The sequence below is a fragment of the Procambarus clarkii genome, chromosome 16 (assembly GCF_040958095.1).
Source record: "Procambarus clarkii isolate CNS0578487 chromosome 16, FALCON_Pclarkii_2.0, whole genome shotgun sequence".
In the NCBI taxonomy this organism is placed as follows: Eukaryota; Metazoa; Arthropoda; class Malacostraca; order Decapoda; family Cambaridae; genus Procambarus; species Procambarus clarkii.
In genome coordinates, this window is record NC_091165.1 from 25,148,060 (window position 1) to 25,166,660 (window position 18,601).

The following is an 18,601-nucleotide window of genomic DNA, read 5'->3' on the forward strand; positions in this document are numbered from 1 at the left end:
ACGTATTTCTTCCCTCGGGTGGGACCTCTCAGCGACTAGGACGTATTTCTTCCCTCGGGTGGGACCTCAGCGACTAGGACGTCTTACTCATGAGTGCAAAAGACTTGGTGTAAATTCCTTACATAAATTTCACATATGCACAAGTGTAGGTTTTATCCTATATTATAAAAATTATTGTAAATGAGCAATACAGTGAGAATTTGCAGCGATTTTTAAGCTTTAAAGTAAATCTTCAAAGCTGAATGAGGTATAAATGGAGAATTTTCAGTAATCTTTGAAGTTAATATAATTACATTAAAAGGTACTTAAAACTAGATACTGAAGTATACGTAAATAATTTACAGTGATTAAGAAGTCTGAAGTACTGTCAATTTAAACTGAAGTAATTAAAAATTAGTTGATACCTGGTTGATGTGGCTTTGGGAGTTCTTCTACTCCCCAATCCCGGCCCGAGGCCAGACTTGACTTGTGAGAGTTTGGTCCACCAGGATGTTGCTTGGAGCGGCCCGCAGGCCCACATACCCACCACAGCCCGGTTGATCCGGCACTCCTTGAAGGAAACAATCTAGTTTCCTCTTGAAGATGTCCACGGTTGTTTCTGTAATATTTCTGATGCTCGCTGGTAGGACGTTGAACAACCGCGGGTCTCTGATGTTCATACAGTGTTCTCCGATTGTGCCCATGGCACCTCTGCTCTTCCCTGGTTCTATTCTGCATTTTCTTAGTAAACACATTATAGTTAAAACGGAGAAAGGCGCTTCCTTTTCATATTTATGAAATGACTTATATGACATTAGTACATTAGACATGTGGTAATACTGTAATAATAAATTATATAAAAAAGCACATACATATAGTATGGCGAGAAAAATTGATGTTCGTGCAGTCTCTCTAGAGCAGATGGATTGCCAATCATATAAAAAAAAAAGAATCAGACTGCTGTTTAACTTCACGGTGTGACAACTGTAGGATACAGCACAAAAGAGAATACACATTTAAAAATACTTTACTTATTAATAATGACTTTAAACAAATTACAAAACAAAAAAAAATAATATCCAAGCTTGGCTTGATACAAAGAGTGCAAAGCAAACAAGACAGACAAACAATTAAATTTACGTTACGTTAATGTGCAATTAAAAACTATGGTGCTAGAATACTATGAACTAGACTGCATAAACCTGTTACCTCATCGAGATATGTCCACAGGGTCTATTCAGTAGAGCACTCAGAAGTAATTTGAATCGTGGTGGGCTAGGTAGCCCTATATATATAGAACGACGGCCGTCCAGGTTTTTACGGGCTATTCATGCCCGTGCCACCTCTTGGGTGGCTTAATCTTTATCAATCAATCATCGTCCGCGCTGGCATCGTCTATAACTATGAGCCGGGCCGTTAACTGCTTGTTTCGGCTGGTGGCGTGAGCTCCTAGCGACCAGGTGAGGTGGGGGTGATGGGCCGTGGTGCAGGGGGGAGGTAGTTCACTGTCTAGACGTTTCTGATTGGTTGTTGTTGTTTTTGGGGCTGCAGGTCTTGAATAGGTAGACTTGGTATGAGAATAGGTGATAATGGAGTAGGCCGAATCTCTTCCTAGAGAGATTACCGTGACAATAGAAATTCTACAAAGCACCATAAATACTATTAAAACTATCGTGGAAAGTGTTTGTGGGTGGACTGTTGCACTCCAAGGAAGGATGACGTTCCTCATGGCCTGCCCAAGGTCTTTGAGGTAGGTCCCATGCCGGTAACCGGGAAGACCTTTGCAAAGGTCTGTCGAGTCTTAATTGTTTATTTATATGTGCTTGGTGAAGAGTTGTAGTGGACGAGACGTGATTGGTGTTTGTTTGGGGGCATTGCATAGCCTTCTTCCGGAGTTGAGTGGCATGTGGGCTGTGTGGAGGTGGAGGCCCCTGGCAGCACCGGAGATAGGTGCTCCGTCTCCACAACTTGATGGCTTGCCACAGTGCCATCAAAAACACCGTCGCCAACGCCAAAGATAATATAATGTAGCAAATTAAACACGGATAACAATTTTCTGTTGGAACTTCGTCGGTACCGGGTAACGGCGTGTCTGAAATGAACATAAATTTCAGTTTAAAATATCCTTCTTGAAAATAGAAACTAGACATTATGCAAAATTAAGGGAGAATTTTGCCATCATGCCGTGACCACCTAGTGAATAGGCTGGCACTACACATGAGTAGACTCGCGAAGGTAAATTCACCTGTTGGCCACTGTCTCTAGCACCCGTGAAATGACAGAATCATTTGGCTTGTGGATAGATTCTTTCTTTCCCGGTGACTATTTCCCAATTATATTATTAACTGTACCAGAGATTAGGCTTTTACGACTTCGGCGGATGAGCTGTTTGATTAGTTTATTACCATTTGGGTTAAAAAGTATCTCTTAATTATTTGTGTTGCATTACGGCTTGGTGAGCTTGAAGCTCACCAAGTTTGATGGAAAACTTGCGATTAAATACAAATACAAAAATACACAAGAGTGTGTCCGGGGTAACACGTTAAAAATTAGATTGGGAGACAGCTCAATGTCTTGAAACTCTTTGTAAGTTCGAGTGGACTAAAAGTTGTTACTTTTTTTTTAGCACATCGTGGACCAGTGGATAATGTGCATGTTTTGGTCGACCCGGGCACCGTCGGGTACCACATCTAGTATATAATAAACAACTGAGGCACCAGGACAGAGCCCCGGGGCGCGCAACTCACAACACGCACTCGGATGGATTATTTAACACGGGTGGTAAAATTACATGGTACACGCACAAGGGGACACAGGTGGAAACTCAGTACCCAAATGAGCCACAGAGACGTTAGAAAGAACTTTTTAAGTGTCAGAGTAGTTAGTATATGGAATGCACTAGGAAGTGATGTGGTGGAGGCTGACTCCATACACAGTTTCAAATGTAGATATGATAGAGCTCGAGAAGCTTAGAAATCTGTGCACTAGTAGATTGACGATTGAGAGCCGGGACCAAAGAGCCGAATCTGAACCCCCGCAAGCACAACTAGATGAGTACTCGGACTCTGTCATCATAAACTCCATTTATGCTACCTCGCCTTTCTTTGAAATAACCAAGCTCTAATCCTGGGGCTCGAACTATACCTTTGTGAGGGTGATACTATACATTCATGGGGCTGAGACTATGCTTTCATGTGACAGGAACTATTCCCATCTGGGGCTGGTATTATTGGGGCTGGTATTTACCGGGACTGGTACTAAAGCTACCAACAACACCTGGATTGTGAGCTAATAATAAAAGCGAGCGGAATAATATCAAGCAACTCCCCCTTACATTTCAGGAAGTTAAAGCTGACTGACCAACAGTTAATAAAATGTAACAAGGAATTAACCCTATTTAACTTACCACTGTTGTTGCAAGGATAAATCTTCATTCCAATGTTATCTGAACAGAATTCAAATTTGACGCTGCTTGTTTGATGGACAAGATGGTTAGTCCGACATAGAAATTCTTCCCACTCAATAAGTTTTGACCAGACGCCAACTGTCAGCCGAGTTTCTTTCAAGGTAACTCTCATCATTATAGTGTCATCTGAGATAACCGCGCCTGTCCAAGGATGTCTGTGACTGCAGTTGTTGATATGAAGGATCCTGATGACTCTTGTACTACCCTCCAAGATTATCGTATCCTTCTCATTCTGCCTATTCGTGACATGTATGGACAGATTCCAGTTTTCTGTTGGTAGCTGAAGCTTGAAAGTAATTAAGAACGTCTTCTTTGTTATGTTGAACGGCATTTTCACCTCCGTTGCAGCTTCAACAGACTTCATCCGGCATTCTGGAGATGATGTTTAAATTTTAATAATAAATTTAAGGCAATTTAGTTTCAGAAAATTTCACTTATGAAGTAAACATACTTTTAAATAACTAATTCTTAACTATGTTAAATTTTATTTGATCACGTCCTTATACACAGTAATACATCACAACACCGCACTTTATGTAATTAATAATACTGACAACCAACAGTCATACAACGATCCATGATCAAATAAATATACACATACAAACATACACATACAATATGAACATGTCAAATTCATTTTATAATTTGAAGTAATTTTAAAGCTATATATGATTAACAACATAAACAAAATCCTTATTAAAGAATTACTGAAAATAAATTATAAATACAGTTTACAATGGGAAACTTTTGTGTTCGTTTCAATGGGAAACGTGGAAGCTTCTTTCACATTCGTTTCAATGGGAAACGTGGAAGCTTCTTTCACATTCGTTTCAATGGGAAACTTGGAAGCTTCTTTCACATTCGTTTCAATGGGAAACGTGGAAGCTTCTTTCACATTCGTTTCAATGGGAAACGAATGTGGAAGAAGCCAGCAATACGAGACAAGACGAAGGGACCGTATTAAGCCAACAACGATCTCACGGGTAATGTGAGATGGTTGAATTCTTTTCCAACCAGTTGGTCTGGTCGACAGAACCTCCACCTCACCTCTTGCAAGGTCGGGGTTCGCTACCTGGTAGCGCTTCCAAGTGCTACATAGTCATACACTGTCAACGTTACCTTCTGGTAATTATTTTATCTGTTTGCTTTCACAAGAGAGGTTAACAGTTTGGTTAATGAAGCCAAATACTATTACAATATTGTGGATCCAGAAGACGTTATTGGAACCAAATCAAATACAAATCTGTATTAATAAATGGTTGGACATCTAGTGTCACAGCTCCCTACTATCCTAGTGTCACAGCCCCCTACTATCCTACTGTCACAGCCCCCTACTATCCTACTGTCTCAGCCCCCTACTATCCTAGTGTCACAACCCTCTACTCTATTATCACAACCTCTACTATCCTCAGGTCACAACAAGTTTCTTTTCATATGATAAGAATGTTACAGGTGTTTGGGATTGGTGTATTAAGTGCAGCAGTATAGTGCAGTGTAGTGTAGTGTAGTGTAGTGTAGTGTAGTGTAGTGTAGTGTAGTGTAGTGTGGTGTAGTGCTGCACAGGAGGTCGGTATACATACCTATAGTGTCAGGTGTCGGTGTGGTGGAGACACAGCAGTGTAGTGACAACCACAGCAGCGTCAGCAGCAGCAGCAGCTCAGCAAGAGGTCCGTGTCCTACCATCCTCACAGCTGACCTTCCAAACACTAATATGGGGCAGCTGCCACTACTATGCCAGCCGGATGTTATCCTCATATAGCAGCTCAGGCATCTTGACAGGATGTTGACATCTGCTATCTCAAGGTGGAAGAACACTAAGGGGAAAATAATAATTACCGTGTTTCTCTGTAACTAAAATGTTACGTGCTGTGGATTTCTCCATCACCTGGGTCAATATTAATATATTTCAAATGCTAACATTAATAAGTAAATATTTGACTTAAAACTCTGGCAAACAGTTAATGTAATTACAAGTAAATTATACCTAGCTAGGCTAAGAAATGATTAGGTAATGTATTTTACACACCGTTGATAAACGGTGTGCAAACCGTTTTTCATTCATAAACAGGGGGGTTTCGCGGGTGCATGGAATCACTTTTGGGTCTTTATTTGGAGGACGGGCTGTTACACACGACTCACAACTGATTTCGTTCGAACACTTCCGGAACAAATGCTTCACTGACGAATTTTGTTCGCAGCACAACGCTGTAAATGCTTCTCCCACGTACTACAAATACAAATAATCGCCACCAGGAAAGAACACCTAACCTAAACCTATATATGCACAATATGCTAATATATTATAATATTAATTTATATTTGAGAAAATTCCCATTTTGAATGAACAGCATGTAAAAAATTATGAATGGGTCTGTGGGGTCGACCGCTGGATGGAATGGACTTGAGTCGAGGACGGGTTGGCTGTGAGTCGTGTGTAAACCATTTTTCATTCATGAACAGGGAGTTTGGTGACGGGAACGGGAACGGGACGGGAACCCGTCCTCGACTCAAGTCCATTCCATCCAGCGGTCGACCCCACAGACGCATTCATAAATTTATACATGCTGGCTAAGGCTAAATTTGTACATGCTGGTCAGCGGGTGATTAGGGTCGCACAACCAGCTTGGTGACCGACCGGCAAGTTATACTTTAGGCCTAACCAGTAGTGAAGACTAAACTCTCAGAGTATATACACAGGGAAGTTAGAGCCTACCTCCCGGCATGTTTACACCAGGGTGTTGAGTCTTATCTCCCTGGATACTTCCTCCTCTCACTGATAACTTTATCATCCCTCACGTATCTGTCACAAGTCTCACAACTCTGTGTGTTATTTAACAACATTATCACATATTAATTATTCATGTCCTTGCCGGTGCCAGAGAGGTGTTAGTAAATATATAACATATAACAAACATAAAACAAACGTATATACACACACACAAAACAAACGTCATAATTTATGTTTGTTATATATTTGAGTGACCAACCAATCTGTTAATTTCTGATTGAGCAGAGACATGATATTTTGGCTGATATCAGTGTCGTTGTTATTGATAGTTTTCTATTTTATTTATATATACAAGAGTTCTCACACTCTTGTACAGCCACTAGAACAACCCGTCCTCTTAAAAATAACGTCACTTTTCGCTCGTATGCGCACTATGGCCAAATTTGGACGTAATTTTAAATGAAATCGACTCACAAAAGTGACGCACTGTTCCGTTTTCTGTTTGAGTCGTCCGGCTTACTCGTCAAGCTTAGAAGAGGAAACTTTTCATTAACGTTTTTCATACCGGTTTAAATAGCGTTTCGGGCAGGTCCTTAATCCTAATTTTACCCGGAATACGACCCCGCCAAATTGTTTAACAACCAGGTACCCATTTACTGCTGGGATAACAGAGGCTACAGTTGAGGACCGGCGCCCAGTCAATCCTCCCCGGCTAGGATATGAACGCAGGACGTTCGCGAAGCTCCGGACGAGTGCTTTACCACTGCGCCACGGGGGATGGTGGTGTTATTATAGTGTTGTTGTTATTGTTGCTGTTTTGTTAGTGTCTGTGTTAAACAGAAAGAAGCGAAATAAATATAATAATTAAAGCAATATGTATATTAGCTGGAAAGGATCATCCGGGCAAATGTGGAGACCTTTGACAAGCTACCGGCTTCCTGTCCTCATCGAGGCCACTAGTGTTGGTGGCCCTCAGGTATATTCAGTTAAATTATATAAAAGCAAAATTCCTATACACCTAATACAATTAAAGTTTAGCAGTTAAAGCTGATATGAATATAATATATAAATAAGGATGTAAAATAACTACTGTGGGATTTAGATAAGTAAAAACATCTTTTTGCAATATATATACTTTACACCTCCTTTCTTTCTGCTGTAATATATTTTACAATTTATATTTTGTATTTGTCCTTTTCGCTTATCGCGCTCCATCAAATGAAAGCATATGATCTAAGTTAGTCCTTATACCAGATTCGTTTTCTTTAAAGAATCTTGTAATAGAAAATAAAAGTTCCCAAATGAAAGGATAGACTTTTGTGCATGTGTGATTACCGAAACGAGATATATTTACCTGATTCTAATTTACCTAAAACCAATTAACTCCCGTGGCCTTGATGGAGACAGGAGCCGGTGACTTATAAAAGGTATCTCTATTATTTATGAGGATATTTTTTTCGAGTTGAATTTAGGATTGGAGTATTGTCTTAGCATTATATACGGCTTTGCTAAGGTCATGATTCCAAGGGTTCATTCCTCTTGGGGTGATCTTATCATCTCAAGTTGTCTGTCTTTGACTGTGGGAAGTAGCGTCAGTTGCAGCTTGAAATTGCTGCTACTTCTGGGAGTTGCGTTGGACCTGTTAAAGAAGTTGTCTGGAATAATATCTTCGAATTTGTTCAGTATTTCAAAGGTCTCGATGAAATCAGCCTTGTCGTGTCCGATTTGTAGTGTTATTAGTGCTGAGGGTCTGAGAGTTGCCGCCAGTGGCTGCTGGTGCATTGTGCATTACATACTTGTCCTGTGAGCCGTAGTTTACTGTGCACTCAGTGCAGGGTACAGCATCCTGCCCGAAACGCTTTGCGTAATAGTGGCTTTAGGCATTGTATGTACTAGCTCTATCTAAAAATCCTTCAATATTTGTATCACACCTTGTATGTATGTACTTTTACCTGAATAAACATTTTGATTTTGATTTGTAATACATCAATTTCTGATTATCTTTCTCAAACAACTGTGACCTTCATCCGTTAGTACTGCGCCCCCTCTAAGGTCTGGACTGTGTCTGGATGAGACCCAATCCAGACCTTACAGAGGCCCATATATATATATCTGGTTGATACCTGGTTGATGGGGTTCTGGGAGTTGTTCTACTCCCCAAGCCCGGCCCGAGGCCAGACTTGACTTGTGAGAGTTTGGTCCACCAGGCTGTTGCTTGGAGCGGCCCGCAGGCCCACATACCCACCACAGCCCGGTTGGTCCGGCACTCCTTGGAGGAATAAATCTAGTTTCCTCTTGAAAATGTCCACGGTTGTTCCGGCAATATTTCTTATGCTTGATGGGAGGACGTTGAACAACCGCGGATACAATATAATAACGTCAGTTATATTAGTAGTTATTAGGTTATCGCACAGATACAACAATAACATTTTAACAACGTATGCACTCAGGGAGAGAGTGTACACGTGAGCCGTCAACCAACACCTGACACTGTAGTGAGTCTACGCAAGATCAATGTACATTACACTGATGCTACATTTAACCTGAAGTTACCGTACTCTGCACAGTTCTGGTCGCCGTGTTTACCCAAGCAACAGCCTAGTGGACCAAACTCTCACAAGTCAAGCCTGGCCTCGGGCCGGGCTTGGGGAGTAGAAGAACTCCCAGAACTCCATCAACCAGGTATCAACCAGGTAACCCAACCAAGATGAACAGGCATTCACCGACGCCCTCTCACAAACCCTCACATCTGATGTAATCGCCGCTCCTCCCACGCCACTTATGACGCAGCGCAAGACAGTAACTGGAGCGTGATCTTCAGCTTCCTAAGCGGCAGTCTTCGCTCTGTTTTCCTGAGAGCTAATGCTCTTGCTTGTATTATCTCCCTCGAGAAGTACGAGGGGTCGAGTGTTTAATAACCCGTAATAGGCACGAGTTCTTGGTGGAGGCGAGTGCTGGCGGCTGCAGGATGAGGGAGAGGCGTGGTACCCCAGGATGGTACCAGGATGAGGGAGAGGCATGGTAACCCCAGGATGGTATCAAGATGAGGGAGAGGAATGGTACCCCAGGATGGTACCAGGATGAGGGAGAGGCGTGGTACCCCAGGATGGTACCAGGATGAGAGAGAGGCATGGTAACCCCAGGATGGTATCAAGATGAGGGAGAGGAATGGTACCCCAGGATGGTACCAGGATGAGGGAGAGGCATGGTACCCCAGGATGGTACCAGGATGAGAGTAAGGCATGGTACCCCAGGATGGTACCAGGATGAGAGAGAGGCATGGTACCCCAGGATGGTACCAGGATGAGGGAGAGGCATGGTACCCCAGGATGGTACCAGGATGAGGGAGAGGCATGGTACCCTAACATGGTACCAAGATGAGGAATATGTAAGGGGTACCATAGGGTATCGCAACCCTTCGTGTTAACGGAGTCATAAGTTTATATTTATTCACTATTAGTAAATCGATATTCCAGATGGTTTTCTCAGATTTGAAAACCTTTGACGTAAGACGCATCGCATACAGACACGAGCCCAGAGAGCGAGAGGTCACAGCATCACCCACAAGTATATTGAAACACAAGTTCCTTATATCGGTATAGAAGCATTACTTATGACAACATTACTGATGGAAAGAGGTAAGCGAGCTCTTGAACTCCGTGAGGAAGTCTTGTTAGGTCAGTTCAGAGTTACTGCCAACCCGACCACCATTGCCTGGGTGTTCTGTAATCTCTCGAACACTTGAGGGCCACCCAAGTGTCTCTCCAGCTGTCACTGGAGCGTTAAACCAAAATTGATGTTCCGCAGCGCTTCTTTAATCGAAGAAGTGCGAGTATCTACCAGCGAAGTTGGTAGATACTCGCCCAGTATCTACCAACTCAGGATGTGTTAGTGTGTGTGTCTTGCTTTCACCAAATCTTAAGTTTTCTCCCTCGTGTGTCTCCGTGTACCGTTGATCGTATTTCTCTGAGCAGTGGTTGTTTGTAATTCATCATCGCCTCTATTTTCCGCAGAGACGTGAGCACCAAGACCTTAGGCAACTCATCACTAAGCTTCCCGTTCTTCTCCGCCACTTCGTAAACACGCAAGTTTCGGTTTTAGTTATGCAGTCAATGTTATGGTTTCAACTCAGTTGCCTGCAAGCTTCAGCTAATGTGTTGACAGGCCAAAAATATTGTATAAAGTTGAACATACAAAATATTACTAATAAAGCGTGAATGGGGTTTTATTCCAGGTTGGGAGGCGTCAAGAGTCAAAGGTGAGGACTTTAATAAGGTCAGATATTAAGCTGGTTTGTGTGTGTCTGTGTTAATCAGAGTATTATAAACACGATCGGTCTAAAATGTTTATTACATCAGATTAAAACTCAAAAGGTTTATTATTACAGCTAAAGGCATATGTACATGTTGTTTTAAGGTTACACGCTCGAAAGGTCAGCCTGACACAGATGTTAAAGGTCACCCCCGCCCGAGAGGCCTTTTAATCATTGTTGCCTGCTATCTGATGTATTTTTAAGCTTGTCTGTGTTATCGAGACTCGAGAGCCTACACGTTTCGTCTTCGCTCTCTGAAGAGATGCATCTTATCTCCCACCACACTGTTCTCACCAAGAACACGGCACATGTAATTATGTTACAAAAAGGGAACCACAATAACCTGATATATCTATGAGGAAAATCTTCGGAGCGGGATCGTAACAGCGTCCTAGTCCGTACCGCAGTCCTGGGCGTAGGAGACGCGCTCCTAGGGAGACCCAGTATGCTGGTTCGACCCTCGTTCTGCTCACATGCAATTAATAGGTCACCAGTCTTGTAGCTGCGGGCTGCTACCTGGTGTGTGACTGTTGGGTGGGTTACTTACCCTGGGTGATTAATTTGTTGAAAAAGAAAATTGTAAATATCACTGGTAAATCTAACCAAGCGAACGAATCTGTAAGACATTGAAGCCTCAAAGTAATGACTGTCGTGTTTATTATATCAAACTTTATCCAACACTCGTGTGAGGCTGCTGAGTTACTGGACATTCTCGCCCTCTGTTGGTTGGTCACTCACGCCAAATCGTATGATTTAGCTCAATACATCCCCCCCTTCTCCCCCTACCCCCCCACCTGGGCCAAAATGACCGGTTTAGTGACATTAAATTGTCACATGTATTTATTTATGTTGTGATTTAGGGCTGGAAACAAATACTGGAACCGGTTGGGTTCTTCCTCAGAACACAGTTAGTCAGGCGCTTTACTTCCAGGTCTCCAGTGACTGCTGGGTGTACTGCCACGAATGGAATATATATATATATATATATATATATATATATATATATATATATATATATATATATATATATATATATATATATATATATATATATATATATATATATATTCGAACAAGCCTGAATGGTCCCCAGGACTATATGCGAATGAAAACTCACACCCCAGAAGTGACTCGAACCCATACTCCCAGGAGCAACGCAACTGGTAACTACAGGGCGCCTTAATCCACTTGACCATCACGGCCGTCAAGTGGATTAAGATTAAGTCAAGATTACCATCCGAGTTGCCGTCGGGGAAGTGGCTCAAATAGCCTCGGCTATCACTTCCTTTTGACGGCCGTGATGGTCAAGTGGATTAAGGCGCCCTGTAGTTACCAGTTGCGTTGCTCCTGGGAGTATGGGTTCGAGTCACTTCTGGGGTGTGAGTTTTCATTCATATATATATATATATATATATATATATATATATATATATATATATATATATATATATATATATATATATATATATATATATATATATATATATATTTATATATAACTGAAAACCCCACACCCCAAGCATATATGCCTGGGGACCATTCAGGCTTGTTCGCATATATATATATATATATATATATATATATATATATATATATATATATATATATATATATATATATATATATATATATATAAAGAAGCTAATAATTATGAAATAAATTTCAAATAAAAATAAGAAACTTAAGAAAATGCAATTAAAGACGAGGAAAAAGTAAAAAAAAAAAAATGACATGAGAAAAAAGGATGAAAAGGATGAAAATAAAAAAATAGTTCAATGAGAAGTGAAAAACTTAGAAACGAGAAAAAGTAAGTAAAACAGGTTTTTGCGAAAATAAGAAAATCCCAAAAAGCAGAAATGGAAAGAAATTGCAAATCTCACGCGATAAAGCAAAAGAAAGAAAAAACAACCCACAAGACGAAGAAGAATTGCTTCCAGACACCAGCCAGGCGGCTCTTCTGGACTATCCACCTGAGTCATTTCCACTTGGCTCCCCCACAAGTGACGAGGAAGGCCTTAGAGACCCACGGTCTTGAGACGCTCTTGTTTTTCTTGCCAGCTGGAGACAAAGAACCACACAATCAACAGTTCTTGAAGGAGTCTCGGGCGGGGAACTCTCCGATCGCCAATGTTATTCCAAGAAAGCGTTGTGTGGAGGGACACACCTTGGGAGGAGGACCACTGGAGCGGCCGCTTCCTTGGCCACTAGACAGACAGTACTGTCGTCTTCCACTGGAAGGAACTTTGATCCCTCACCATTGCCGAGAGGCACTACAGCTGATGATAAATATATATATATATATATATATATATATATATATATATATATATATATATATATATATATATATATATATATATCGTTATTTTTTAGACGAATTCTGGCTCATTGCACATATTTGGAATTTTAAATAACGAATTTTTATACCGAAAATATGCAAATTAGTGAGCTCGGCGATTGGTCAGATTTTGACCAATTTGACCTGCAGTTTTTAAAATACCTATCGGAAATATATATATAAATAAAATGCCTATCGGAAATATGATTCTTGAGCGTCATTTTTGAGACGAATTCTGGCTATTTGGTCGGCTGGCTGGACAGATATCCCGGTCATCCAGCTGGTCGATCAGCCATCCACATCCGGCCAGCCGACCATCCAGACAGGTGGGCTGCTGTTACCTGTGGCAGGCGGATGCAGGTGACGAGTCTCCCAATCCTGGGGTGTAAATCCAGGTGTAAACTCTGTGACGAGGAATTGGGTCATGATGCTGACCAGACCACACACTAGAAAGTGAAGGGACAACGACGTTTCGGTCCGTCCTGGACCATTCTCAAGTCGACTGGTCCAGGACGACTCGAATGACTCGATCAAGCCAAGTCATTCTCACAATCGACTTGAGAATGGTCCAGGACGGACCGAAACGTCGTCGTCCCTTCACTTTCTAGTGTGTGGTCTGGTCAACATATTTCAGCCACGTTATTGTGGCTCCTCGTCTACATATGGGTCTCACACACACTACATTATTGAATGTCTAAGCATTAGTGCGCCCAGAACTGTCGGTATGAGGTACCTAGAACTTTATAATCGCTTTATTAACTCTCGTATTCTTGAGAATATCCTCATAATGCACCCAAAGTTTGCCGGTGCAGACTACTGATCACACGGCCTTGTATGACTAACCATCCTGCGAGATAGGGATTATTTTAGCATAACGTAGACACAGTATGTACACAGTATACTCTTGACACAATATGTAACCCTTCATGTAGTTTAGGGTAGCTGCATACATCCAGATGTATCTAAATATGTTAACAAAATATAGGCAGCTAGTTTATTGTGCACCCCATACTGTTAGAAGAAGCGCACAAGGCTTATAGAGGGTGTTAGTATCTTAATCAGAGCTCAGTTGGGATTTTTACATATACAATTTCACCCAATCTGTACACCTTATGGCAGCTGGTAACAAACTTTTTGCACTGAAACGTCGATGAATTTGCAATATATAATTATTCATTGCAGGGAAGTTTTTTGTTAATACGTTAAATAACTGTTAATTTGCAGGAGAATGGAAGAGTTGCTGTTAATGCTATCTTAGTCAACCTCACTACACAGCTTACACGTTAATCATCCACGTGTCATTTATCTACTAGAAGCAAAATATTCCAGCAGCCTTAGTTTTGTACGCAGTTCATCATAAGCCTAATCCTATTAGTTATGCCTGAAACATGATCCACTAAACGATTTACATCCAGTTGTACATGCTGCTATGGCGGTGTGTCCACTCACAAGATGAGTGGCGCTGCCCAATAAACTCGCCCCTCGGGGCAAAATTTAAAAATTTAAATCCAGGTTTGCAATTACTGCGTCATGAACAGGGGCGGAACAGTTCACGGTAGGTGCACAATCGTTCCTTCCTGTGCAAGGTTCGAATCCTCAGGTAATCCACCTTGCGAGGCGCGAGGGAGAGTCCTGAGGTCTGAGCAACACTCTAGTTTAGCTGTTACGTGTGACTTACAAGCACACAACACACCAAGCAAGATAAGCGACATAAAACTTGTTTGACGAACGTTTCCAAATTAACAATGAACCTTGCCCCCCCTCCTCCACCATCACCCTCCCACTCCGGCCCACAAGAGGGTGCTCAAGAGGGTGCTCACCCTGAGCACCCTCGGGGAGAGGATTAGTGTGCATGAGCCCTTTTATAGACTGGTAATATCCGCTCGCCTGGTCCTCCATGTCCACGCAGACGACACAATGGCAACTTCATTTCCTTCCTGACCGAGAAAATGACTTTATGATTGGATGCGACGTGCAAAATACCCGGCACTTGAGGCTGAGCGGTCGCTTGCTCTCCCACTTTGCTCCCCGTTGCTTCCCGGAACAAGCGCCACAACGGCACTGCTTGGTCCTAAAGGTCCAACTTGGTTTCAACCTTCGGTATAAATATATTTGACCTGCCGTGTGTACCAAAATATTCCACTACACAAAATTTATTCTAAACTGTTAGCAAAAGTTGTAATATATATATATATATATATATATATATATATATATATATATATATATATATATATATATATATATATATATATATATATATATATATATATATATATATATGCAATTGACGATCACGAAATACTGATCATTTGTATGCGGAAAATCCACAGAGAAATGGGAAAGGAAGATGAACGTTTCGGCCGATCAAAGCCGTTGTCAACACCAGACTGCGGCAGTGAAATCTAGTCTGGGAGACCGGCAGAGACACTGAAATGATGGAACATTATCTCTCAGCTCGGCACTGGGCAGAGGCGACGGTCCTCTTGATAAAGTCGTTAGCTTGGTCGGGCCTCGTGTGTACCATCCCCTGGATTTTATGCGATACACTCCGTGCAGTGTGTACTCATCAGCTTTTGTCTTGCAACAAATGTATTTGCATGAAGTGTGTACAGAAGCAGCGAGGGGGAAGAGAGCCATGCAACACGAGGTGCTGTTGATCGAGATGTGTGACTGTTGCTGTCATGAGGAGTGCCAGAAGGACATGTATCCTCTGTGGCAAGCTGTGCCACGGGCTTGTGGAGCAGTAGCGGCTTTCCTCCACCATGGGGGCCGTGTCACCGGGATGGCTTACTGGCTGATGGCCTACTTCGTAAGGCTGCTGGAAGGTTGCCTCACTCTCTGGCACACACTGCGTCGCTGGCACCTTAGACCACTCCTCAGCCACTGTGGTTATCTGAGAATAGTTTCTGCCCGAAACGCTGCGCGTACTAGTGGCTTTACAAGAATGTAATTACTATGCTATGTATCCTCACAATCCCAATGTACCTTCTTGTATATAAATAAATAAATAAATAAATAAATATTTGAGGCTGAAGTCTGTGATGTACATTATAATACGTTGACAAAGACGAAAAGAATAAGCAGAACCTATTTGAAGGGATGATATCTTTGTATAGAAGATGTGCTTCAGCCTCACATGCATGGGGTCTATGGTTCGAAACTCCTACAGCCCCGGGTGAATGGAATGATATCTTTGCCTCATTGCACTAAAATATAGACACTCACAGATAAACTGATATAGTCTTGAGGTCGTGCAGGGAGCCTGAAGGACAGACATACGATCCACAATAAACCTACAGTCTCGTATCGGGGCTTTACTCTCCAAATAACGAGTCCATATTCCCCTTTCATCCGCTTCAGAGGTTTTAATCTTAAGGCATCATCTCCGATGTCAGTTATCACCCCCTTGAGCTCCAGGGACCCTTGAGCTCCAAGACACCCTTGAGCTCCAGGGAACCTTGAGCTCCAGGCACCCTTGAGCTCCAGGCACCCTTGAGCTCCAAGACACCCTTGAGCTCCAAGGACCCTTGAGCTCGCGCCAGGGTCAACCTTCAGAGACACCATTACTTACCCAGGAACCTTTCTTCCCAAACCTGCTTTCTTTCTGAAGTATCTGAAGGTGCCAAGATCTTTCCCCCATTCTTTTTATATTTGTTTCCTTCTTGTCTGAACGTTCGTCGCTCCTGCCTCAGGCACTACAGCTCATCGCTTCAACTAATTTCATCAGCGCATTGTTGTCGTGAGTGAATATAGACTTCAGATTTCCTCGCTGCAACGCGCCGCCGTCACTAACAAATTCAGAAAGTCTGCACAGAATAAATCTCCTCAGCTTGACAACCACCGCCTGGAGACTAAGCGACGAATGACTGAGTTTACATTTGACTAACTGTTTGTTACCTGTTTGAGCAGCTCGGCTCATAAATACTGTCTTGTGTGTTGGGATTTATGCCTAGGGGCCGGGTAGTAGCTACGCAGTTTACAAGTTGTATATCGACTTGAGAATGGTCCAGGACGGATCGAAACGTCGTCGTCTCAGGGGAGTAATTGGTCTCAGGGGAGTAATTGGTCTCAGGGGAGTAATTGGTCTCAGGGGAGTAATTGGTCTCAGGGGAGTAATTGGTCTCAGGGGAGTAATTGGTCTCAGGGCAGTAATTGGTCTCAGGGCAGTAATTAGTCTCAGGGCAGTAAATGGTCTCAGGGCAGTAATTGGTCTCAGGGCAGTAATTGGTCTCAGGGCAGTAATTGGTCTCAGTGCAGTAATTGGTCTCTGGGCAGTAATTGGTCTTAGGGCAGTAATTGGTCTCAGGGCAGTAATTGGTCTCAGGGCAGTAATTGGTCTCAGGGCAGTAATTGGTCTTAGGGCAGTAAATGGTCTCAGGGCAGTAATTGGTGTGAGGGCAGTAATTGGTGTGAGGGCAGTAATTGGTCTCAGGGCAGTAATTGGTCTGAGGGCAGTAATTGGTCTCAGGGCAGTAAATGGTCTGAGGGGTAGTAAATGGTCTTAGGGCAGTAAATGGTCTCAGGACAGTAATTGGTCTCAGGGCAGTAATTGGTCTGAGGGCAGTAATTGGTCTGAGGGGCAGTAATTGGTCTGAGGGCAGTAATTGGTCTGAGGGCAGTAATTGGTCTCAGGGCAGTAAAGGTGTCTGAGGACAGCAAATGGCCTGAGCAAGTGGTAGTTTAGGAGCTGTAAAAGAACAAAGACGGTGCTTCTCGGAGTGTGGGACCCAGCACACAGCAGGTGAGAGATGGCCACAATTTGGGATGAGTCAGGTGTACCGCAGTCAGGTGTACCGCAGTCAGGTGTACCACAGTCAGGTGTACCGCAGTCAGGTGTACCGCAGTCAGGTGTACCACAGTCAGGTGTACCGCAGGTAAACAGCACTTGAGCTGCTAGCCAACAAGACGTCAAATATTATGTGATATCAGCCAGAGGACGGATTCAAATGGCATTATGCTAAAAGGAAAAGTGTGTGTGTGTGTGTGTGTACTCACCTATTTGTACTCACCTATTTGTGCTTGCGGGGGTTGAGCTTTGGCTCTTTGGTCCCACCTCTCAACTGTCAATCAACAGGTGTACAGATTCCTGAGCCTACTGGGCTCTATCATATCTACATTTAAAACTGTGTATGGAGTCTGCCTCCACCACATCACTGCCTAATTCATTCCATCCGTTAACTACTCTGACACTGAAAAAGTTCCTTCTAACGTCTCTGTGGCTCATGTGGGTACTCAGTTTCCACCTGTGTCCCCTTGTTCGCGCGCGTGTGTGTGTGTGTGTGTGTGTGTGTGTGTGTGTGTGTGTGTGTGGGAGTAGGAGGCCAGTATTGTGAGGCATAAAGCAGATAGTGTGTATGTGAACATACGGTGCCATGCTTGTGTATGTGTTTGAAGGTTATACACATACATAACATGTGATCATACGGGGGACCAGGTAACTAGAGTATACGCATATGGGATAGATAACGAGTTGGGTTATCTATCCCAACGGGGTATCTGGGTATGGGGGTGTGTGGAGGGGTATGTGGGGGTGTGTGGGAGGGTGGGGGGTGGACAGTTTGAGAATGGGGGTGTTTGACAGATTAATTGAACTTACAAGACTCTTCCAATTACACTAATAGTCAATTAGTGTAAGTATTTGATTGGGGCGCAAGTATTACAATTAGTGTAAGTATTTGGTAAGTCTGAGAACAGACTTAATTAGCTCTTAAATTACCACGTGATTAATAATAGCGGTACGGCTATTATTAACATTAATTAGCTGGGGGAGAATAT

At 42.7% G+C, this 18,601-nt stretch overlaps 2 protein-coding genes across 2 annotated transcripts; one reads left to right on the forward strand and one right to left on the reverse strand.

Annotated features, from left to right (window-relative positions):
• Nucleotides 1–411: 411 nt before the first annotated feature.
• Nucleotides 412–5,180, reverse strand: LOC123760226 (uncharacterized). Its single transcript, XM_045745733.2, has 3 exons — nt 5,026–5,180; nt 3,386–3,817; nt 412–2,071 (listed from the first exon to the last, which is right to left on the reverse strand). The coding sequence occupies exons 1-3, from the start codon at nt 5,126–5,128 to the stop codon at nt 1,620–1,622; spliced, it is 987 nt and encodes a 328-aa protein (XP_045601689.2). The 5' UTR covers nt 5,129–5,180; the 3' UTR covers nt 412–1,619.
• An 11,647-nt stretch (nt 5,181–16,827) lies between these two features.
• On the forward strand, nt 16,828–17,331 carry LOC138365300 (inner ear-specific collagen-like). The gene has a single exon (XM_069325585.1). The coding sequence runs from the start codon at nt 16,828–16,830 to the stop codon at nt 17,329–17,331; it is 504 nt and encodes a 167-aa protein (XP_069181686.1).
• The last annotated feature ends 1,270 nt before the right edge of the window (nt 17,332–18,601 follow it).